At 43.4% G+C, this 24,188-nt stretch overlaps 1 protein-coding gene across 1 annotated transcript in view; it reads left to right on the top strand.

Moving 5' to 3' along the window:
- Window positions 1-22,432, top strand: part of CPSF3 (cleavage and polyadenylation specific factor 3) — a 41,504-nt gene extending 19,072 nt beyond the window's left edge. Inside the window, exons 8-18 of the mRNA XM_077750935.1 lie at window positions 210-385; window positions 1,390-1,548; window positions 2,709-2,855; window positions 5,854-6,006; window positions 8,375-8,483; window positions 9,634-9,732; window positions 11,092-11,186; window positions 12,634-12,721; window positions 17,612-17,681; window positions 19,278-19,374; window positions 22,015-22,432. Of these exons, the coding sequence (XP_077607061.1) occupies window positions 210-385; window positions 1,390-1,548; window positions 2,709-2,855; window positions 5,854-6,006; window positions 8,375-8,483; window positions 9,634-9,732; window positions 11,092-11,186; window positions 12,634-12,721; window positions 17,612-17,681; window positions 19,278-19,374; window positions 22,015-22,116 (1,295 nt within the window). The 3' untranslated portion in view covers window positions 22,117-22,432. The remainder of the gene's footprint in view (window positions 1-209; window positions 386-1,389; window positions 1,549-2,708; window positions 2,856-5,853; window positions 6,007-8,374; window positions 8,484-9,633; window positions 9,733-11,091; window positions 11,187-12,633; window positions 12,722-17,611; window positions 17,682-19,277; window positions 19,375-22,014) is intronic.
- The last annotated feature ends 1,756 nt before the right edge of the window (window positions 22,433-24,188 follow it).

Below are 24,188 nucleotides of genomic sequence, written 5' to 3' on the forward strand. Positions count from 1 at the left end.
TGATTTGTGGAAATTGCAAGAGAACGATATATATATATATAGTTTTTTTTATTTAGGTACAGATATAGATAGGTGTATATACGTAGTTATATGTTTTCATCTCTTTCTTGGATGTCTGAATTTCTTAAAATTAATTACAGATGTCATTCGTTATTTGCACTGTTTATCCCACATAACGAAATGCAATTTGTTTCTTACAAAATCTCTAGATGAGTACTGGCAGAATCACCCAGAACTCCATGACATTCCCATATACTACGCGTCGTCTTTGGCTAAGAAGTGCATGGCAGTGTACCAGACGTACGTAAACGCCATGAATGACAAAATCCGGAAACAGATCAACATCAACAACCCCTTTGTGTTCAAGCACATCAGTAACCTCAAGGTGAGTGCTGAGGGAGAGGAAGGATGAGTAAACAGAAGGTCAACAGCGCGTTAATTCCAGGGCTGAGAGTGCTTTTTGCTGAGGTCTCACCTTGCCTGTAGCAGGCACCATTTTTCTGCAAGAAAACAAAAATTTAGCAACTGGCATTCTTCTCTGCTTAAATCTTGCAACTTGTTCCAAGTCTCCTTTCATTCTCAGAATTTCCTGTTGGTGAATAAGTTAAGCCTCTCTGCCGTAGAAACAAAGTTCCGATGAGAAAAATATCTTTTGTGATGTCTTACGTTTTTCTATTCTTACTCAAACCTAATCATCTTTTTGATTTGCACTGTAAATTCCAGGTATGAAAATTTTCATATGTTTACTTTTCTAGAGCTCAATAAAAAACTGGTTTTCCTTAGTTTAAAAAAAGATGTTGTTTTAAAAATATATTGTTTTATTAAAGCTAATGCTTTAATCTGAATAAACTAATGCCCCAAATAATTCAAGTTCTAGAACTCATCTTCCAATTGTAAGTGGGCACTGTCCTTATTTTTTAAGTTAACTGCATAAGAACTAGAGCCACGTTTTCCCTAGAAACGATGTTAAACTTTTTGGTTAGATTTTTAGGCCAGCTCAGAATATTTGTGAATTATGCAAAGCCAATTTGAGTGGGAAGGTTCTTTTGGAATTTTGTCTTGGGCAGATAGAAAGCCATTTGACTCTTCCTTTTTTCCTGCCTGCCTGCTAAGCACTGAAAATGGTCCTAGTAGCCCATTAACTACCAGTAGAAGGTTTAAAAGGTCACTGTGAGCTAACTGCTTTCTATCACTTTGTTCTTCTTTCATTCCTACCTTTGGTTGTTTAGGAACTTAGATTTTGGACTTCAGATGTTTGCTCATCTCCGAGGCCCTTTCAGTAGCACAATTAATCTTTCCACTTACCTTTTCGTTATTCTTTAACAATAAGGAATGCCTTGCCAGACCCTGGTGCTCAGCGTGCTTTTACCACTCCCTTCTCTCTCTCAGAGCATGGACCATTTTGATGACATCGGTCCCAGTGTCGTCATGGCCTCCCCGGGCATGATGCAAAGTGGCTTATCCAGAGAGCTCTTCGAAAGCTGGTGCACGGATAAGAGGAACGGCGTCATCATAGCAGGGTACTGTGTGGAAGGGACACTTGCCAAGGTCAGCCATGAGACCACTGTGTTACTCCTAATCCGAATTGCCCCGGGCCGCCCGGGGGGCTCAGTCGGTTGAGCATCTGACTTCGGCTCAGGTCATGATCTCACAGTTTGCGGGGTCGAGCTCCGCATCGAGCTCTGTGCTGCCAGCTCAGAGCCTGGAGCCTGCTTCAGATTCTGTATCTCCCTCTCTCTCTGACCCTCCCCTGCTCATGCTGTTTCTCTCTCTCAGAAATAAATAAAACGTTAAAAAAAAAAAAAAAAAAAAACTGCCCCAGTGCCCTACTTGTCACGCTTTCTGTATTCCAGCCTTTNTGGCACGTTAAAGTCTGAGAAGCACTCATCTTGTTGCCGTAAAAAGTATGCAGAGGAACCTATTTGAGACCAACAAAAACATGGGTGCTCTCCTTCATCAAAGAAGTTTACTAATACGTATTCTCTTGAAAAGCTGAAGCGGGTGTTTGGGTTGACTGCCCGTCTCCCTGACGACGCGGAGTGGTTGATGTTAGCGCTTAGGGATGGACACATTGGAGGAAGTACGCGCAGAACTTTAGAGACCGTTTCTGAACATCCAAGCATCACGTTCTCTTATCCCCTGTTAGCTATATAACTTGTCTTCATTCTTAAAATACGTGATGACTCCCAAGGCGCGTGGGTGGCTCAGTCGGTTGAACGTGCAACTCTTGGTTTTGGCTCAGGTCCTGATCTCACAGTTTGTGAGTTCGAGTCCCACATCCAGATCTGCACCGACGGCATGAGCCTGCTTGGGATTCTGTCTCTCTCTCTCAAAATAAATAAATAAACATTTAAAAAATAAAGTCGATTTCCAGAATAGAAACACATCTGTCTGAAAAGTGACTTTTTAGAGCGAGAGAATAGTTGGGAATACAAGTTTGGCTTTCTAGTCATAAGTTACAACGGTCACTTCCAGTATTCCAAATGCATTGAAGTTAGTTAACCTGCCTACTTTGCTGATTAAATATATGCTTACTCAAGAAAATAAGTATTTGATATTTACTAAGTCACTGTTAGAATGATTTTTGTGCTAAAGGTCCTAAGTTTAATATAAGAATTTATGGCTGCATTAAAAAATAGAAAATGTCCCTTTTCTGATTGGGTAGTTTATTTGTTTTGCTCTTCCTAATTTTTCTTTCTTTTTAACAGCATATCATGTCTGAACCAGAAGAAATCACTACCATGTCTGGACAGAAGTTACCACTGAAAATGTCTGTTGATTACATTTCTTTCTCTGCTCACACAGATTACCAGCAAACCAGTGAATTTATTCGTGCTTTGAAACCGCCTCATGTGGTTAGTCTATGAATTTGATTTCTAACATTCAAGGGGGAAAGAAACCTACCCAAGACACGGTAGCAGCTGGTTTTCAAGTCAAACACTGCTTGTCGTTAAGGTAGCCTTTCAACAGAGCACTTTTGCTTGCACTGGGATAAGACCTCCACAGCTCCCCTTTGAGTCAGGCAAGCTGTGCGTGGTAATCTTCTCCACCTACGCGAGCTCACCGCATCCAGACCCAGTGCTCTTTCTGTCCCTTTCTGTTGCCTCCCCAGTAACTTAAGAGCACATGCTGTGCAGTATGCTGGACAGAATATCCATTCTGTCCCTAACTTGCTGTGTGACCCTGGGCAAATTACTTACCCTCTCTGTACCCCGTTTGTAAATAAGGGTAATAATGCCTCATAAGGTTATTGTGAGGAATGAATGAGAGAACATATATATCTAAAGCATCTAAGATGGTGCCTGGCATCTAGTAAATGCTTAATAATATGGAAAGAAGAGAAAGACAAATCACGTAATGGTAAAAATTAAAGCTCCAACTGGGTACAAAATGTATTACATAGCTCCTTTGTTTATATTTTTAAGTCTCACGTAATTATGAAAATAACAGTTACATTTTGGTGGCACTAGGAAGAGGGGAAAGCTAAAAAAAACACATGTCTTTAATCAACAGAACTTAGGGAACGTGTGTCTGGGGAAACAGAAGTGCCCTTTCTGAAAGTACTGAAAATAGAGGAAAGAGCCTTTCGTTATTTTTTTTCCTTGAGTTTTTTTTTATCGTGGTAAAATATAACACAAAATTTGTAATTTTACCCATTTTTTAAGTGTACAATTCAGAGGCCTTAATTACACTCACAGGTTTGTACAGCCATCACCACTGTCTATTTCTAAAACTTTTTCGTCACCCCAAACAGAAATGGTACCTATTAAGCAAAAATTTCCCATTTCTTCCTTCCCAGCCCCAGGTAACTTCTAATGTACTTCTGTAAATTTGCCTATTCTAGAAGTTTCGTGTCAGTGAAATCGTACAGAACATACTGTGTTCAGGGTCCCTCTGTAGTGTAACCTGTGTCAGAACTTCATTCCTCTCCACTGTACGTAAAAGCCACATTTTGTGCACCTGCTGATGGATGCTCGGGTTGCTGCCGCCCCTTGGCCGTTGTGACCAGTGCTGCAGCGAACATTGGCCTCTAAGAATCTGTCTGAGCTCTGTGGTCAGTTCCTTTGCACTTACAGCAAGGAGGGGAATCACTGGCTCCTGTGGTAATTCTGTTGTTAACTTTTTGAGGAATCACTAACTCTTCCCGTCATGGCCGCNCACTTGCTAGTTGCCTTTTTTTAATTAGAGCCATTCTAGTAAGTGTGGAGCGGATCTCATTGTGGTTTTGATTTTCACTTCCCTGATGACCAAGGACGTTGAGCACCCCTTTGTGTGCTGTTTGGTTCATTTTTGAGTTCTTTCCTAGCACGGTGGTCCTCACAGCTATTTTCCCATTGGCCTTTACGTAATAAGCAGATTCTTGGGTGGAGAAAAATCCCTCTCCTACTTTTTAGCATCATGAACTGTCCAATTTAGCTACCGTGCAGGCTCCTCACAGGTGTTTCCTAGGGTATGTGGTTTATCAATATCCCCCCACATTTTGAAGCCAGGGAGGAAGTGTTGTATTGCCCTTTCTCTCTGGTGTCCCCACCTCATCCTCAGGCCCGTTTCATTGCTCTTCAGGCTCTGTCTCTGCTGACAGTTAAAATTCCTGGATTCAACTCGATGCTTACCTTCCTTCAGTAACCAGGTCAGCAAAAGTATATCTACACGATAACATAACAATAGTGTTAGTAGTAATAATAAAAAACAGCTATCATTTATTATTTACCATGTGGCAGGTACTGTACTCATGTGTTAAGTAATCTCTAGGCCCAGCATGGGGCTTGAACTCTCAACCCCAAGATCAAGAGTTGCCTGCTCTACCGACTGAGCCAGCCCGGCCCCCCTGTACTCATGTTTTACATGTATCATCTTGCTTATTCCTTACAATTAACAACTGATTGTAGATGACAAAACTGAGATGTTAAGTAACTTGCTCAAGGTTTCAGAGCCAGTCAGTGTTTAAAGAGCCAGGCCTCAAAGCCAGGCCTGGTAGTGATGCTGGCTTCCGTTAGCTCAGGCAGGAAGTGATCCACCAGTAATCTATGGGTTAAAGATGATCTGTCTTGTAAAATACAGGTTATAAAAGTGAATAGGAAGAGACTGGTATCTAATGCAATTGTTATCAAGACCCCACAAACACAATTTCATTTGGTTCTGAAGTATCCTATTTGGTATTACTATAATGAAAAGAAGAAAATATCAAAATATCAAATATCAAAGGTCTTTTTTATCCCCTATAAAAAGCTTCTTTAGAAAGCTTTGTAGTAAGATGGGGCGCCTGGGGGGCTCAGTCAATAAAGCATCCAACCCCTGATTTCATTTCAGGTCATGATAACCTGGTTTATGAGTTGGAGCCCCGCATCAGGCTCTGTGCTGACAGTGCAGAGGCTGCTTGGGATTCTCTCTCCCTCTCTCAATAAGTAAACAAACAAACAAAAAGCCTTGTATTAAGAAACATAAAACTATGGTTTTTTTCTGCATTAGTAGGAGTAGCAATAGTTTCACACAAGAATCCTGTATCTAAAGCTGGTAGAAGCTATAGAGTGTACAGAAGTCACGTGGTCCAGCCCGTTACACTTGAGCGTAGAAGTCCAAAGTCCAGCTTCCACAAAGTTGTATGTCTTGTTAGTGGCAAAAACTGAAGTAGAAGTTTCTTTACTGTCTCTTAAAATAGTTCCAACTCAATAGTTTTAAAACCAAACAGAATGAAAATACCTATACAAGTTTGATTGACTGGAGGTTCTTCAAAGTAGTTAAGCTTAATAACTTCAAGTATATGTCTGTTTCAATATTTAAGTCACACAGGGGCCACCATTAACCCAAACTAAGAATGTTTCCCTGTGCTCTTTTAAAATTCATTCTATATAGATTTTAGTCCATGGAGAACAAAATGAAATGGCCAGGTTGAAAGCAGCCCTGATTCGAGAATATGAAGATAACGATGAAGTTCACATAGAGGTTCATAATCCTCGGAATACAGAAGCTGTGACTTTGAATTTCAGAGGAGAAAAGCTAGCCAAGGTAAAAGGTTGTGGTTTCTAATCTTACCCAGGTCTTTGCTAAAGGGAAATGTATACTTCTTAAAATCGGGGCGCCTGGGTGGCTTAGTCGGTTAAGCGTCCGACTNATGTATACTTCTTCAAAATATAGTCTTCTTTTAATCAAAGCAAGATGATGTGCTTAATGATGATTTCTGTCTACTTAGTATACTATAAGAATTTTATCATGGGGTCACCTGGGTAGCTCAGTTGGTTAACGGTCCGATTTCAGCTCAGGTCCTGATCTCGGTGGTTTGTGAGTTCAAGCTCCGTGTTGGACTCTGTGCTGTCAGTTCAGAGCCTGGAGCCTGCTTCAGATTCTGGGTCTCCCTCTCTCTCTGCCCCTCCCCCACTAGTGCTCTCTCTCTCTCAAAAATAAATTAACATAAGGGGGACACCTGGGTGGCTCAGTCGGTTAAGCATCCGACTTCAGCTCAGGTAATGATCTCACAGTTTGTGAGTTCAAGCCCCATGTTGGGTTCTGTGCTGATCGCTCAGAGCTTGGAGCCTGCTTCAGATTCTGTGTCTCCCTCGCTCTCTGCCCCTCTCCCACTCACGCTCTTTCTCTCTCTCAAAAATAAATAAACGTTAAAAAAATAAACATACAAAAATTTTAAGAGATACTTCTAAGGGAAACATTTTAATGATTTCTCTAAAGTTTTAAATGTCAAACATGTCTTAATGAGCAACTTTATAGTAATTCTTTTAATACATAATGAGCCAAATATGAGAAGGCTAATTGATGAATATCCTTCCTTGTGGTTGAGTTTGAGGGGAAAAAACATCAGCAAAAGTTAGGATATGAGACTTTTGTTGCTGGAGAACAGAGGGTGGTATTGACTCCTGTTCACGGAACTTTCTGGTGGCCAGTGTAATGGAAGCAATCTCATGCCTGTAAAGTATTCAGTTGGGAATCTAAGAAGTGAATTTCCCAGAGGCTGCTGNTTAAAAAGTTTCAACTACAGAACTGAGAGCTCATTGTCAGTATGAGACATATATACGTCACTCGTATATAACTGGTACGTATGCATAGAGAAACTCGTCAGTACCTATTTCTCCACATACAGCTTTGTGTTGGAATGTGGTTCTATTATTCCAGACATGGGTTTAGTTACTTCACATCATAGCTCTAGTTTTTTTTCTAGTTTTTTTTTTTTCTCAAGTGCAATCACCTCGCTTCCGGTGAAGTCTGTTACAGCAGCCATCCTCAACCATGTAACACAGAAACTAAGAAGTAGGTGAACAAAAGCAGATCCACAAAGAACTATCCAAAAAAACCATTCGCTATGTTCACATGTCAGGCCCACCAGTCGAATGTGCGGTAATCAGTCAGCACAGTGGAAAGCGGCACGCGCTGGGCCCCGCCGGCAGCCCCAGGCGAGGCCAGAGGGTCCTCGCTCCCTCGGCCTCGCTCTCCGGGGTGCTCGTGCGTGTGCAGACCAGCACACCCGCCTCATCAGCGTCTGGGACCTCACTGTACCTAAGATCAGTCTTCTGGGGGCAGAGCCCCTTTTCATTACGTCACCAGCATTTGGGGGAAAGTCACCCTGACAAACCATGTGAGATAGAGCTTTCTCTGCTTATACGGTTATAAGGGCAAATATTACTATCACTGCCTCACTGCTCTTTGTCCTTATTTGATGAGAGGAAACAAGTATGAAATACTCTGGCGTCTTCCTCTTTGGGTTATTAGTAGTGAAGAGCAGTTGTGTTTAAGAAAGTTGGCTTTTGTGTTTGTAAGGTTTTTGGTTTTGTTAGTTTCTGAGCAGCCATTACTTTCTTTTAAAAATTCTGCCCCCTCGGTTTCATGAGCTCTTCCACACCGGTCTTTATTGGCAGACACTGGCGAGATCTGATCTTTACTGATGAGATCTCACCTGTCTCTATCGCCCTCTTCATTCAAAGACGCCCCCCCTGCTAGTGTTGAGCCTAACATAGACTTGCACCTCTGTCAGGGAGCTCACTGGGAGCGAGGCCTAAACCGGCGCGCAGCAGCACGTGCGTCTCTGGCCTGCGCCTGCGGCCTCCCCGCCGCACTACAGCTGCTGACAGCTTTCCGGAGCCCAGCACCTGTACGTTCAACTTGGTTACTGAACTGATTGGACCTGAACTGAACCTGGCCAGTCTTGCCAGGTCTGCCCTGTGTCCCTTGCCTTTTGGTCCCTTGGTCGCTCCGTTCCTGCCCTGATGATAGACCTGTATAACATTTTATATTTTTCAGGTTAAAAATTCATGTCGTTTTCATGGTTCAGATGTCAGATGGTCATCATTGTGATTGAATATCTGAATATTTGCATTTTCCAAGATTCTATTTTCTTCAAGTTTTGTTTTGTTTTGTTTTTTTTAAATAGGTCATGGGCTTTTTAGCAGACAAAAAACCAGAACAAGGCCAGCGGGTCTCAGGAATACTTGTTAAGAGAAACTTTAATTATCACATACTTTCTCCTTGTGACCTCTCCAGTAAGTATACTATTAAACATCAACAGTAATTTTAACATTGAAAGAAAATCTATGAACACTTCTCATACTAATGGCCAAATTTTAAGTAGCAGCCAAATAATAAAATAGAGTGATGAGGTAATGATCCACAGAGTTTTTTGGGGGGAAAATCTACATTGAACTATTTAAATGTTTTAATTCTTTGTGAAATAATTTTTTTCTTAATGAGGAACATGAGTTGACCTCTAAGACAGGTTGACTACTCCTACTGACCCTTTACAAGCCTGTTTTCCACCTTTCACAATGGAGTCCTGGTACTTTTATTTTCTAAAGTAACCTTGGAGCCTGCGCCCTACCCAACACGCATGCATTTTGATCTTTATGACGTATAGTTGTACGTTACTTGCTGGGCCTTTATGTCATGTGCCTGCGTAAATGCTGAGCCATCACTGCTTTTGCAGTACATATGGTATTAGTGTCTCCGGTACCTGTGCTCAGTGTTATTCAGATGGCACTAACAGTATGAGCACTTTATGAAGGAGGAAGAAATAGGTGTTTAGGGATTCATCTTGTGAGCTGGGCCAGCCGCTAGTGTCTAGCCCGTCACGCAGTGAGGTATAACTTGTTCTCTCCCAGCGGTTAGTGGATCTTCCTCTGTGCCAGGCGCCGTGCCAGCCGCTGGAGGACTAAAGATGTGCTACAGAGCACGGCGCCAGCCCCTGGAAAGCTCTCCAGGGAGAGGCGCAGCCTTGTCCGGAGCTAGTCCCAGCACCTATGAGTGACAAAGTGAGGTGCATGGTAAGTGCATGAGGAGAGAGCGGACCCAGAGGAGTCCGGACAAGTTTTGCAAACCAGGTAGCCCTAGTGGCAGGGGCTGGTGGATTGTCGGGGTTGCCTGGCCCGGAAGAAAGCAGAGGACCGCTGGCGCCCTGGCTCGGAGACCTTCAGGGACCGTGTTGAGGGCGGTGAGGCTGCTTTCTTACAGCTGAAGCTGGAGCTAACTAGTCGGGAGGTGGATGTGGGGAGTTAAGAGGGGAATGTAGGGCAGGAGCCAATTAAGGAGCATCTTCTAAGCTTTCTCAGAAACAAGTTCTTTACTTTGCGTTAACTTCTCGCTCTATTTTGTGTGATCAGTATTGTTACTTAAAGTGCATTCTCATTTCCTCTTCAGATTATACTGACTTGGCCATGAGCACTGTGAAACAGACCCAAGCCATTCCATATACCGGCCCTTTTAATTTGCTCTATTACCAGCTACAGAAGTTGACAGGTGTGTATTTATTGAAATTCACCTAATTATTTTCTGCTTTTGCGTAAGAGAAGTGTATACCCAGGGAAGGAGGCTGCTCCGCTTGGATTATTGTCTCAGAATTGCATAAGTTTTATTTGTACTTCATTTGGATGTGTTATCACCTTTGGGTAAATTTTTGAAAATCTACTCATAAATTTTTTTATTAAACTTCTTATCCTTGATCCATTGAAAATTCTAAAAATATCAGTAATCTTTGTTGCTCATGTTTAAAATCCACTTTAGTTTACTCTTCTAAGTTTCATCTATTTCTTTCTTTTCTTTGTTCAGTGAAAATAAGTTTTCTGGTGCCATCAGTACAGTCTATACAACAGGTTTTAGAAGAACACATGACCACTGGCCAGAGGCCAGTAGAACAGTAAATCTATTCTGTTTTCCTAGTAGACCCTTTGAGTTAGAGATTTTTATGTATTAACATAAAGAGGGGCAATGACTAAGTTAAAAGGCATGGGTGCCCTCTAATAAGCAGGAACACTTTAAATTTTTTATATAAATTTTTAGTGTTTAGTTATTTTATTTGAGAGACAGAGCACAAGCAGGGAAGGGGCAAAGAGAGAGGGAGATACAGAATCGGTCCAGGCTCTGAGCTGTCAACACAGAACCCAATGCGGGGCTTCAAACCACAAACCGTGAGATCATGACCTGAGCCAAAGTCTGATGCTCAACCAACTGAGCCACCCAGTCTCCCCTAAAGTAGGAACACTTTAAATTACAAATTACACTTTCTATTAATACCCTCTTTATAATTCAGGTAGCAAAATATGACCATAAAATAAATCAGTAGAAAGAAAATCTTTTTTTACTTCAGATCCTCACATGAGAATTACAGGTCATAACATAGAAAGTTAATAAAACATGTCTGAGTTAATTCTTAATTAAGAGGTTACTGGAAGGACCAGAAAAGTCTCCTCTTAGACAATAGAATTTCCCAATAGAATGATTAAACTTATGAAGACAGAAGGAAGTGACTGGTTGGAAATAGTTGACTAGATTCATATTAGATTTTAAGACGCTAGTGGCTAAATCTCATGTGTAAACAGATATTTGACAATCACCAAAGTTTGCAACTGATAAACTGTTTCATGTCCAAGGTGAATCCTGCCTCATTATGTGAATTTTTATAATACATGTTGAGATCTTTCAGCTGTTATAAGCAATTAGCATAAAACTTAACTATTTGAAATCTCAACTGTACAAATGAGTAATTCATTTTTTCATTGTCAGATTTATTTCAGCTCTCTCTATAAACAAAAGAATAATGATGCCTCTGGAAGATTATCAAAAAATTATACACATCTTAATATTACTTCCTTTTTTCAGGTGATGTGGAAGAATTAGAAATTCAAGAAAAACCTGCTCTGAAAGTATTCAAAAATATTACTGTAATACAGGAACCAGGAATGGTGGTATTAGAAGTAAGTTCATTACCTAAACGAGGAGGGGAAAAAGTTTTAAGACTTCACATAGAATTGTAGAGAAAATTTGTTCTTAATCAGGAAAGAAAATTACCGGAAAATATATACATGCATAGTTTTCTTTCCAAGATCAGCTTTAAATATGACCTCCCTGGGCATTTTCTATGTAGTTCCAGTAACATAGAAACTAGTATTAAATTAAGGCTTAATATTCAGGGTGTGTGGTGAGTATAGATCTCCCAGATGAGAAGTATCTACTAATTTTGTATCACTAATTGTGTGATAGCCCTGGGAGTCTTTAGCTACATCAAAAACATCTGATATTCTCAAGATAAAAATCAAATTCTGTTACATTGAAACAAATAGACTTGTCATGTAACACTTTTAAGACCGTGGAGTTTTGAAAATTCAAATAAGCAATATTAAAATGACCCAAAAATGCAATAGAAACCATTGAATGTGGTTTCTACTATTAGAACTTTGAATTCCTACAGGAAGAATTTGGGACCCAGACACCAAATTAATTTGATGGTTGATTTTGATAGCGTGGCATCTGTTCAGTTCAAAGAAGGACTTTCAGTGTGAATCCTGGAACTGAGTGACCGGGGAGGCGCCTGGGCTCGTTTTCTGCCTCAAGGAAGAACTGCATGTACATTTCCCAGCTAGACAGCGCACTGTTCTGTTCAACACGTTATTTTTTAAAACCAAAAAAGCTCTGTCAGCTCAGGTTCCGCTGCAGTTCTGGGACTTAAGTTGAATTTTGATTCATAAAGATAAGAATAACTGAAGACAGTGCCAGAAGGAGTAGTTAGTTGTCCATAACATGATGTCAGAGACAATAATACGTGAACATGATTGCTCTCGGAAGGGGGAACGTTACTGGGGACATTAATTTAGCTCTTTCTACTAAGTGCTGTGCTATGTTCCCCAGAGTTAACGCCAAGAGCATCTCAGAGAAAGGTTTTCAAGTGCCTCATGGTGCTTGTTGAAAGCGCTTCTTGAAAAGATAACAGGTAGGAGAGGCACACGTTCCTCTCTGTCCCTGGCCCGGCAGGCATGAGCCGTCACTGAGCGCCCAGGGGGCGTGTGCCTGTGCTGGGTGTGCTTCTGAAACCCGGTGCTTAGGGCTCGGCCTGTAGTCCAGGGTCTGCCAGCACTCCCCGCCTGTCCCCTCACGCGAGTGACCTCTGAGACGAGTGACCTCTGAGACGAAGGTGCTGGGTGGGAGGGTTAAACGAGGGAATGCGTGTAAGGCACTTGCTGCAGAGGAAGTGCTCAGGACACGGTACTGTTGTTATTGGTAGGAAATTGGAGAAGCCCAGCGTTAGTAGCTTCAGGAAACAACTAGTTAGCGTCAGCGAAAATGCTAGAAACAGAAGTCCCACGTGTACAGTGTTCTGTGGTTGCCTGTGTTCGTACCCTCCTAATCCTGCCTTTTGCTTCCCAGTGGTTAGCAAACCCTTCCAACGACATGTATGCGGACACAGTGACCACCGTGATCCTGGAAGTTCAGTCAAACCCGAAAATAAGGAAAGGTACAGAATTACTTCATTGTTCTCAGTGAGTTCTTCCGCTTTTCCCACGGTCTGTGAACTGAAAGCCGAAGACAGAGTCTTAGAACTTGAAAGCTGATCATTCCATTCCTGTCACCTCTGAGATACAATAAGTGCATAACAGTGCAGGTTACTAATATTTTCCTTTCTGTCTCAGGTCTTGTGCTTTCGCCAAAGTTCTGGTTGCCATGACCACCACGAAGATAGAACTCCTTAGTAACGGTCCTCTTAAAAACAATTTAATCCGAAATTCCAGAGTATCGCTGAATTGAGCCCGCATGTCTAATTAAACAGTACCGCGGCCCTGCACGTGTTCAGTAAAACTTGCAGAGCAGAAAGGAATCTCTCTATAGGGCAATTTTGCAATCACTTTTTGTTTTCTCTGGTAGGCAGCAGTTTTCAGTCAAAGAAAGGTATCTTTGTGTTAGTAAAGCTACCTTTGTGTTATTTCTTTACAGTTTTATTCTATTTTATACATAACTCAGGATTAAATATGTCTTACGGTGTGCATCAGTGGCATGTAACGTCGCCCTTTTTGCCACTATGGCAGGAAGTCACCCGTGAAGAATCTGGGGAAGCTCCCAGCCTTTAGCCTTCTCCTGGCCTCAGCTCTCGTTCTCTGATAGAATAGTTCTCTTTCTTAAAATTAAAAAATAAATTAATTACTGAGTAGATAGTGTTTGATTTTACAAGGAAAAAACATTTAGCTGAATATTTAATGCATCTTCTTAGAACCGACTGCACCTAATTCTGAAATACATAAATACCTAGACAAATGTAAATTACTTGTCTGAATTTGAATTTGAGTAATACGAAAAATTTCAATTTGGACACCACCGATAATGTGCTTTAGTTGAATCGGTGGGTAATGGGTCCCTTTGTGCCCCTAATGTGGGGGAGGGAGCTGCGTGTTCATACAGGCCCCAGGAGAACGTCCCCGCTCGGATTCGCACATTCAGTGAGATGCTTATTCAGTGTCACAGCCTCTGCCCCGGAGCGCAAAGCACACCCAGGCCAGAACAGTTTGGAAGGCACTTTCTCTTATTTGACAGTTTTACATTTTTGTTATCTTAGGTGATACAGATATAAAAAGGACCAAGTGCGGGGGGGTGGGGGGGGACCTTTTACAGAGGCCACAGCGAATCCGTGGGGCAGCGGTCAGGGGCAGCGGAGCGAGGGGCGGAGCGAAGCGCAGGGGACAAGAACAGAAGGGTGACACCCGGGTGTCCCGTGGGCGCAGCTCTCAGTGTTGCTGCCGCTTCGCTGAGACCACGGCCGGCCTTCGTGTCCCACGTCGGGTTACAGAGAGGGGATGCGTGAGCCACCACAGAGTGGTCCGGCCTTACACCGGGCATTTTTCTTAGCGCTCTGGTCCAGCGTAGAAATGTACCTTCACTCTGATCCATGGCCATTGAGTCAGAAGTAACTATTATTAGTGATCCATTTTCATTAACAGTAATGACATACACATTTCTCCCTAAAGTTAGCCTCGGGGCAGGTCAGCAGAGCTTCATCGCGGACAGGTAAGAACAGGGTTTCTTCCACCAGCTGGTTGTGCTAAGTGAGCTGGCCGCCCTGTTTTCCCTCGCTCTTCCCTACCTTGTGTTACATGAAAAGGATACTGTTTTCTTCTGGAGTAATGAGGTGCTTGCATATTCATTTAACAAATACCGATCGTGCGCCTTCTGTTTGGCAGGTGCTGTTCTAGGTGCTTTGGGCACAGCAGGGAACAAAGCAGAGTGTTATGCTCCAGGAGTGGATTTGCTAGTGAGCGCTGGGACAGCCTCATCGGTTTTGGAGAGGGGGCAGATGTCTAGGGTTTTGGGGGCCATTTTAAGGACTTTGGACTTAAAGTCTGAGTAAAGTGGGTTATGCTGTAAGGTTTTTAAAGGATTGCTGCGGTGCTTGTTGAGAAGAGATTGGGGAGGGTGAGTAAGAAAGCAGATGTTTCAGGTCGGAGCTTTTGGGGCCGTGCAGGTAGGAGGTGGCGCTCTGGGGAGGGTAGAGGTGGTGCAGTGGGGAGAAAGTGGTTGGATTCTGGAGATACACTGAAGGTCAAGAGAGCAGTGTTTCCTGCTGGGTTAGATACAGAGGGTGTGAGAAAAGAGAGAAGATGAATTTTAAAGAGAGAAGACGGTGACCCAAGGAGTGATACGTTAGCAGAGAGCGCTGTCACCCTCAGGGCCAAGTGACAGGGTTTACTAGGTAGTACTTGCTTCTTCAGAAAATGGAAATTATTACCAGGACAGACACACTTCCTCTTTTCATTTGCTGCCTGTGGGGCAGTTGAGGATGTTCATTCTGTACGTTTACTGTGTAACGAATTGACTTTGTCCTATCCAAACTTGGTATTTTAACGTTTTAGAGCAGAGTCAACAACTAGGGCCCCCCAGCCAAGTCTAGCGCTCCACCTGTTTGTATAAAGTTTTATTGAAACAGCAATGCCCGTTTGTTTACATGTTGTGTAGTGCTGCTCTCTGAGCCGCCACAGCAGAGTAGAGTACTTACAGCCGAGACCGTGTGGTTCACAAAGCCTGAAATACAACCTAGCTGTTTACAGAAGTTTGCCAGGTCCATTCAAGAGGCAGCTTCTGTGAACACTCTGATTCTGTGTTGCTAGCGTTTCGCTCCCCTTTCATTTCTTAGCCTGTTGACACTTGGGTCCAGATTCCGGAAACTTGTATTTGTATCCGCGTGTGTGTTTAGCCCCAACTTCAATTTCCGTATCCCTTCTGCTCACCAAGGATGAGGACACACAGCAGTTTATGCTTTTTCAGAATGTATTTACACTTTTTCAAAATGTGTTATTTTGAATTTATGCTTTTTAAAAAAACGTATGCTTTTCAAAATGTATTATTTTATGTTCTTACATTCCATCTTCACTTGTACACTGCCCGTGCCCTGCTTTGACACACACACTACCGAGGACAGGTATACGTGTGTAACTGTGCTTCCACATTATACACAGTATAATCTTACATATCTGAGGAGCTTATTAAATATTAGTAATAAATAAATATGCAAATATACATCCATGTGCACTCACATTTTAGAAAGTTTCTTTTAATAGTTTCATGGCTTAGATATTTTTTAATAATGTATTTTATGAGATTTTCCATGTCAGTTAAATGCTTATTTGATAATAGAATTAAGGATTATAATTGAAGTGTAAAGTTTTATCATGTAGCTTTCTAGGCTGGCGTCTAGTTTGTTGTATATTTAGTTATTCATCACGAGGAAAAAAACTTTTGTGACTTGTGATGGATGGTTAACTACACTTACTGTGGTCATTTTGCTATGTATACAAATATCAAATCATTATGTTGTATATCTGAAACTACTCTAATATTATATGTCAGTGAGATCTACATTTTGTAAATATTTATTTATTTTGAGAGAGAGAGAGAGAGCATGAGCAGGGGAGGGGCAGCCGGAGAGAAAGAGTCCCAAGCAGGGTCCACAGTGTCAGCACAGAGCCCGACACGGGGCTCGATTCCCTGAACTGTGAGATCAGGACCTGAGCTGAAACCAAGAGTCGGACGCTTAACCGGCTGGGCCAGCCAGACAACCCGGTGTCTACATTTTTAAAAAAGAAGGAGGGGCGCCTGGGTGGCTTAGTCGGTTAAGCGTCCCACTTTCGCTTAGGTCATGATCTCACGGTTCGTGGGTTCGAGCCCCGCGTCGGGCTCTGTGCTGACTGCCAGCTCAGATCCTGGAGCCTGTTTCAGTCTGTGTCTCCCTCTCTCTCTGACCCTCCCCTGCTCACGCTGTCTCTCTCTCTCTCTCTCTCCTAGAAATAAATAAAACATTAAAAAAAATAAAAAAGAAGGAAAAAGACTCATATATTAAAATTAGTCAGAGTTGCTACCATCTGACTTACAGAATAATTTAGGAGAAATGTCAGTTTGGCTCTATTCCACAGAGTAGACCACAATCAGCATCACATTGCTCAACAGAGAGACACCAGATCTCTAGCTGTTATCCCCCAAACAACCGCTGAACCACTTTCTGTCTCTGTGGATTTGCCTCTTCTGGACAGTTCATATAAATAGAATTTTAACACATGGGATTTTGTGACTGGCTTCTTTCATTTAGTGTAATTCTTTCAAGGTTCATCTGTGTTGTAGCACAAATCAGTCTTCATTCCTTTTTATGGCAAAATAACTTTTTAAGGAACAGCCAGACAGTTCTTCACTGTGTTGCTGGTGATGGCCTGGGAGATAGTTATGTCCCTGGGCACATTCAAAACTCCAGATCGTTTTCCTGAACCATCAGATTACTTTGTTTTGTGAAGCAGAAGCTAAGTAATCTGACAGATTATTTCATTTCATTACCTTTCTTACAGATTTTTTTTTTTTTGAAGTAATCTCTATGCCCAGTGTGGGGCTCGAACTTATAACCCTGAGATCCAAGAGTCGCACATTCCATAAACTAAGCCAGCCAGGTGCCCTCTTACCTGGCAAAATGATTTTAAATAATAATTTTATTAAGATCATTATAGGTGTATTATATATATTATATATAGTACAATGCTAAATGTAAATGTTTTAGGTAAAGCAAAAACTTCAGAGATCTCTGGGTGTGGACGTGCCCCTAGAATTCCCGAAGTCACAGTTTCCCTGCGCTCATCAAGGAAATGTGGGAAGTTTGAGAAACATTACAAGTATCATTTAAAATCATCTTAGATGTCATTTTTATGTGGTTCTCGATTTAACAAGAACAAAATAGCAGTTTGCCTCAGCAGGTAGATGGTATGTGTGTCACTTGAAGGATTCTGTAGTTAATCCCCTATCAGTAGCTGTGTTCACATTGCTGACTTGAGAATTCTTCTAAATAAGAACTTGGAAATCCAACTCTTGCTTTCTCCCCCAGGTGCAGTACAGAAGGTTTCCAAAAAGCTAGAAATGCATGTTTATAGCAAAAGGTTGGAGATCATGCTGCAGTAAGTATTGCGCCATTCCTGCCCCACTGGGTGATGAAGGCAGAGGGTGGGGAGGCGGGAGCCGGCACTTAGTTCTGGATCACTCCCTGGTTGTGACGCTCAGACAGGGTACTTAACCTCCCTGGGTGTCTGTGTTTGTATCAGTAAAGCAGTTTGAACCACAGCCTTCCAGCTAAACGCTCTAGCTAGTTCCAAATACCTTTGACCTCCATGGTCAGCCATTTCTGGCATAGTTGGCAAAGATTCGCTAACTGCCTTTTCTTGCCTGTGCCCGGCCTGCTCATTGGATTGCTGTTGCAGGCGCCCTTGTAACTGATGGGGATGGATGTGCAAATTAATGATTAAACTGTAGCTCCTTGCGGGGCCCCTGGGTGACTCAGTGGGTTTAGCGTCCAACTCTTGATTTCGACTCAGATCATGCATGATCCCAGGGTTGTGGTATTGAGCTCCGAGGTGAGCATGGAGCCTGCTTAAGATTCTCTCTCTCCCTCTCTCTCCCTCTCTCTCCCTCTCTGTCCCTCTCTCTCTCTCTAAAATAAAACAAAACAAAGAAACCCATAGCTTCTCAGTGATAGAGGCCGGGTTAGGGTTAGTGACAGTGACGTGTGTCACTAAGAAGACAGCACACAGAAGATGCTCAGTGAATAGAGTTTCACTCAGAGGCTTCTGGAGCGGATTCAGAAGGGCACACAGCCTGTGGACTTGAGACCAGTTCAGCTAGATGCCCGGGTTTGCATCCCAGCTCTGCTGCTTTCCGGTCGCGGGCATCACATCCCTTCCGTGTGTCTTTTTTCCTTCTGTGTAGAAGAGGCTTCTTACCTAAATTTAAGTAAGCTCTTGGCCCAACATGGGGCTTGAACTCATGACTCTGAGATCAAAAGTCACATGCTCTACCGACTGAGCCAGTCAGGTGCCCCTGAAGAAAGCATTCTTAATGATAGCTGTGGATTTTACTCATTTTATAAAATTAACAAAATATGTGAAGTTACATGAAGTACATCTCAGGAATAGATAGAAGTATAGAAAGATAGGGGCACCTGGGGGACTCAGTGAAGCGTCCGACTTCCGCTCAGGTCATGATCTCACGGTTCATGCGTTCGAGCCCCACGTCGGGCTGTGTGCTGACAGCCAGCTCAGAGCCTGGAGCCTGTTTCAGATTCTGTGTCTCCCTCTCTCTCTGCCCCTCCCCCACTTGTGCTCTGTCTCTGTCTCAAAAAAAAATTTTTTTTTATAGATAGAAGTCTGCTTTGGGGGGCGCCTGGGTGGCTTAGTCGGTTAAGCGTCCAACTTTCACTTAGGTCATGATCTCGCGGTTCGTGGGTTCGAGCCCCGCGTCGGGCTCTGTGCTGACTGCCAGCTCAGAGCCTGGAGCCTGTTTCAGTCTGTGACTCCCTTTCTCTCTGACCCTCCCCTGCTCACGCTGTCTCTCTCTCTCTCTCCTAGAAATAAATAAAAACATTAAAAAAAAAGAAAAAAAGTCTTCTGCTTTGGAATTAGGAGCTATTTTCAATATTATTTTCCCCCAATATATAAAAGTATACTTGACTAATTCATAGATATATTTTGCACTAATGTAGCATCTTTGTTTGTGTTAAGGGACATATTTGGAGAGGACTGCGTGAGTGTGAAAGACGGTTCCGTTCTCAGCGTCACAGTAGATGGGAAAACTGCAAATATAAACCTGGAGACACGGGTGCGTAGCCGCTCCTTCCTACGCTTCAAGACATTTGGGAAAGAAAGTAGAAACAGAAAGAATCTGATCTCATACCAGACTCTCCTATGTTGACGTTTCCTTCCAGTTTTTTTCCTCCATACATTTTTTACAGGCTGGGTTTTGTTGCTATATGTAAAGTCACACATTCTTGCTTTTTCTTTCTTTTTTTAAATTTTGTTTTTAATGTTTTATTTATTTTTGAGAGAGAGATAGAGACAGCGTGAACAAGGGAGGTCAGAGAGAGGGAGACAGAGACTCCGAAACAGGCTCCAGGCTCTGAGCTGTCAGCACAGAGCCTGACACGGGGCTCGAACCCACGAACCGTGAGATCATGACCTGAGCCGAAGTCGGATGCTTAACCGACTGAGCCACCCAGGCGCCCCTATTTATTTTTTAATTAATTTCTTTTTTAAGCAATCTCTACACACAGCGTGGAGCTCAAACTCAAAACCGCAAGCGAGACCAAGAGTAGGTGCCCCTCCACCTGAGCCAGGCAGGCGCCCCCCTCATTGTTTCGTTCCCACCCCGCCCCAGACACATTTGCATGTCGCTGCGCCGCACACGTTTGCACATGCATCTTTCCCACTGGCTTCCTTTTCCACAAGAGGCCTGAATCCACTACGGCATTTCTCGAGTTTGGCATCCAGTTGATTGTAGATTTTTCAGAAAAGCTGCTGTCTCGTTGGCACCAGCAAGATCCAGGCGGCTTTTCCAGACAATAGGATTCGAGACCGTGGGGCCTGCTCTGCTCTCCCAGCACAGGTCCCACATAAGTTTTCCACAAGCATAAATGAAGGAGTGTATCTTCCTCGGCGGCTTGGTTTTGAAGATTAAAACAGTTCTAAGCAAATAACATATTTGAAATTTCTTTCATGTTCTTGGACTATACAGATGCTTTGAGGAGACGCTAAGTTTATCTTAGCTCAATAGAAAAATAAGCTAAGAACATAAACAAGTGATTCGCTAGAGAAGAAATACGGATGGATAGTCAGCAAACACAGGACACCATTAGTCAGATCCAATCTGCTAATAATAAGAGGAAATACAAACTGAAAGTGTGAAATATCACTGTTTGCCTGTCGTGTGGGCATAGGTTATTAACAAGAGTGCTGTGATCCAGTGACAGTGAAAACAGGAAAACAAGTTAATTCTCAAGTGCAGTTTGGGGCGGGGAGGCGGTTGTAAATGATAGAGCACATTCTTTCTGCAGGGCAGTTTGGTGAAATGCATGAAAGGCTAAAGAAAGTAAATACCTTGATCCATAATTGCACTTACTGGACTTAAACGAAGAAAATAATTAGACAAGTTAATGATAAAATAATTAGAGCAAAGATCTATATATATATATATATACACATATATATGTATACACACACACACACCTAGGAATTTCTATTTTAGCACTGATTAGAATATAAACAAAACTGCATCTCAGAGACCAAAATATCCAAGAGTGGGAGACATAAATAAAATAATTGAATAGATTATGTGTGTGTGTGTATGGCGTGTGCTTACACACGGAGCACTGTACCCACGTGGCCATCAGGAAGGTGGCCACATGGATGACCAATGTGCACAGGTGTCCACCCGCACTATTGATTGGAAAGAATGGTTACAAGGTAGCAGGTATGATAAATTACCCCATTTTGTTTTTAAAGAAGTCTGTATGTAGAGCTGAAAGTCTAGAATGGTATACCCTAACATGTTAACAGTAGTTAATAGGTCATAGAACTAAGGGCATTATTTTTTCTTTCTTTACTAAGTTTTGATAGGAGTGATATTTATGGTATGATAAAAAGTTTTTAAAACAGCATATAAAACCTGGGTGGCTCAGTCAGTTGAGCACCTAACTTCAGCTCAGGTCATGACCTCGCGGTTTGTGAGTTTGAGCCCCCCATCAAGCTTGCTGCTGTCAGTGTAGAGCCCGCTTTGGACCCTCTGTTCCCCTCTCTCTGTCCTAGTTTTTTTAATGTTTATTTTTGAGAGAATGAGAGAGAAACAGTGCAAGCAGGGGAGGGGCAGAGAGAAGGGAGACACAGAATCTGAAGCAGGCTCCAGGCTCCAAGTTGCCGGCACAGAGCCCACCGTGGGCTTGAACTCAAGAACCACAAGATCATGACCTAAGCTGAAGTTGGATGCTCAGCTGATTTGGCCACCCAGGTGCCCCAAAAAATAAACATTTAAAAATAATAATAAAACAGCTTATAGTGTTTTGTAGCTGAGAAATAACTAGAACGTTGTAAGCATAAATCAAATTTAACACCAAATGCTGGAAGAAATAAAAAAACCCTACCAAATGCTGAGCAGATGAGCACGTCCACGGCTCAGTTGTTTTTATTACAAAGATTGACTTCCTTGTACCATTATCTGCTGGGTCAGAATATGGGCTTCGAAGTAACTATAGTTCACTAGATAGTCCATGTATTCTTTTTCTCCAAAACACATCTCTAATCAGACCCGGCCACTGTGCTGTCGGCAGTCTGCATCCGGGCACCTGCCCACGCGTGTGCGGTGTCCAGTTCAGGTTCTTGAGAGTCCGTGCGGGCGTGACCTCCGCCCCCACCCTATAACACTTCTAGACACTTCCATCGAAAGGCCTGTGTGTGTGTTCCCTTTCAGACTGTTGAATGCGAAGAAGGAAGCGAGGACGACGAGTCGCTCCGGGAGATGGTGGAGCTGGCCGTGCAGAGACTCTACGAGGCGCTCACGCCGGTTCACTGAGGGCCGCGGCCTCTGGGCGCGGGGGCTGCTCCTTCGTACCGGACTCTTCTCTTAAAATAAAATACATGAGTCTCTGGAATAGCCTCTCTACTTGCGGGGTCAGATGGCCTCCGTTCCTGCAGCTGAAATACAGCTAAATTACCAGCTCCTCCGTCCATTATTCCGGAACTACTGCCTCTTCAGAACCTGCCGATTGCGCTTCCGGCCTGGGCCCAGCTGCCCCAGAAACCTCTGAGGCCTGCAGCTGGACAGGGGTGTCTTCCTGCCCTTTTTAAAAAGGAAAGAAAGTACCCAATGGTTTGCATTTTCATATTCATATCCTGAATTTGAATAGAGATTATCACCTAAAGCCCCTTTTCTGTTTCCTCCCTCCTGATACTCTTGCCAAATTCCTTAATTGATACATTCGTAAAATTACGATTTCTGGGCTTCCGTGATAATTTCTTTGTATAATAGCTACACATTCAATTCAGATATTCAGAATATAATTTTTATGACTCAAGGTCAAGGGTATTCAGGTGTGAGTTGTTGAATTGCGTGGTGTGTAAATAATCACTAGGCCAGTTTCCGGAAGCACGTGTAATTCAGACTGGGACGCGACTGCACACAGGAGTGGCGGGTGCCGTGTGCAGAGGGAGCGGGTCACTCGGGGTGTTCTCGGTGTCTGCTTCCATGTGGAGGTGTGACGGCCACTCCTGCCAAGGGAATGAGCTCGCGCCCACCTTCACGGTCTAACACGAGAGCCACTTAGTCTCACGGTCAAGCTAAAAGTGTGCCAGTGAGTCAATAAGCCCCACCGACATTTAGGCCCCCCCCGCCTCACCTCTTGGTGACTTAACAGACTTCCCAGCAGGGCAGTGACAAACTCCAGTGCCAAATCTGAAGTTTTGCTTGAAATGAAATACATTTATTTCTTCTGGAGGGAACCTCACTTTGTCTCTTGCCCAAACCAAAGCTCTGAAGGTCACCTTTGATGAGTGTCCTATTAAGACTTCGTTGTGATAGATTTAAAAACAATTTTAAGGGGCACCTGGGTGGCTCAGTCGGTTAAGCATCCGACTTCGGCTCAGGTCATGATCTTGCGGTTTGTGGGTTCGAGCCCTGCGTCAGGTGTTGTGCAGACAGCTAAGAGCCTGGATCCTGTTTCAGATTCTGTGTCTTCCTCGCTCTCTGCCCCTCCCCCGCTCATGCTCTCTCAAAAATAAACTATAAAAAATTTAATAAAAACATTTTTAAGTCACAAAAGATACATTACCTGTAAGATCTCAAGAAGATGGTCTATACAGTCAAAGAATGTGTGTGCCTTTTCCCGTAGTCCCTCTCCGCAAGGTGACCAATTTAAGGATTCTGAATTGCTCTTGAATCTGCCTTTGTCTTCTCTCCCGGGGCCCTGTGAGTCCGCCACCCCAGCCCCTCTGGCTGCTGCCGTGCCTCCCTTCTCCCTGTAGCTGCTTCCTGAGACGCGCACCTGCTCAAGCCTTCCTGCTGCAAGCCCTTCAGGCCTCCACTATAACGAAGTCCAAACACCTTAATAGCCAGGGGTTCAACCTTGGCTGCGCATTGGAATCACCTGGGAGCACTACAAACACGCTGCCGCCCACCTCTTCCCATCAGAGGTTAAGTTAGTTGGTCTGGAGTGGAGGGTGGGTCCTTTTTCACCGCGTTTCTAAAGCTCCGCAGATGATTCTAGCCCAGGCCGGGGCACTCCTGGCGGGAAGAGCCGGCCATCCTCCGTCTGACACCCTCCGTCGTGGCCGCACCGAGGTATGTCTGCTTCCCCCACCCACGGTTATTTATTTATTTTGAGAGAGAGAGAGAGGGCACCAGCTGGGAGGGGCAGAGAGAGGGAGAGACAGAATCCCAAGCAAGCTCTGTGCCTTCCGCGCAGAGCCCGAGGCGGGGCTCGAACTCACAAACCGGGAGCCAGACTCCGGAGTCGGACACTCAACGGACCGCGCCACCAGGGCGCTCGGTGTGTCTGCTTCCCAAGGGCGCACTGCTCCCTCTGCCCTTCCGGTTTTCACCTTAAGTTCCGTTGTTTCGATACATCCCTCTGGCTCGGTTTTTTATCC

The sequence above is a fragment of the Crocuta crocuta genome, unplaced genomic scaffold (genome assembly GCF_008692635.1).
Source record: "Crocuta crocuta isolate KB4526 unplaced genomic scaffold, BGI_CrCroc_1.0 scaffold129, whole genome shotgun sequence".
In the NCBI taxonomy this organism is placed as follows: Eukaryota; Metazoa; Chordata; class Mammalia; order Carnivora; family Hyaenidae; genus Crocuta; species Crocuta crocuta.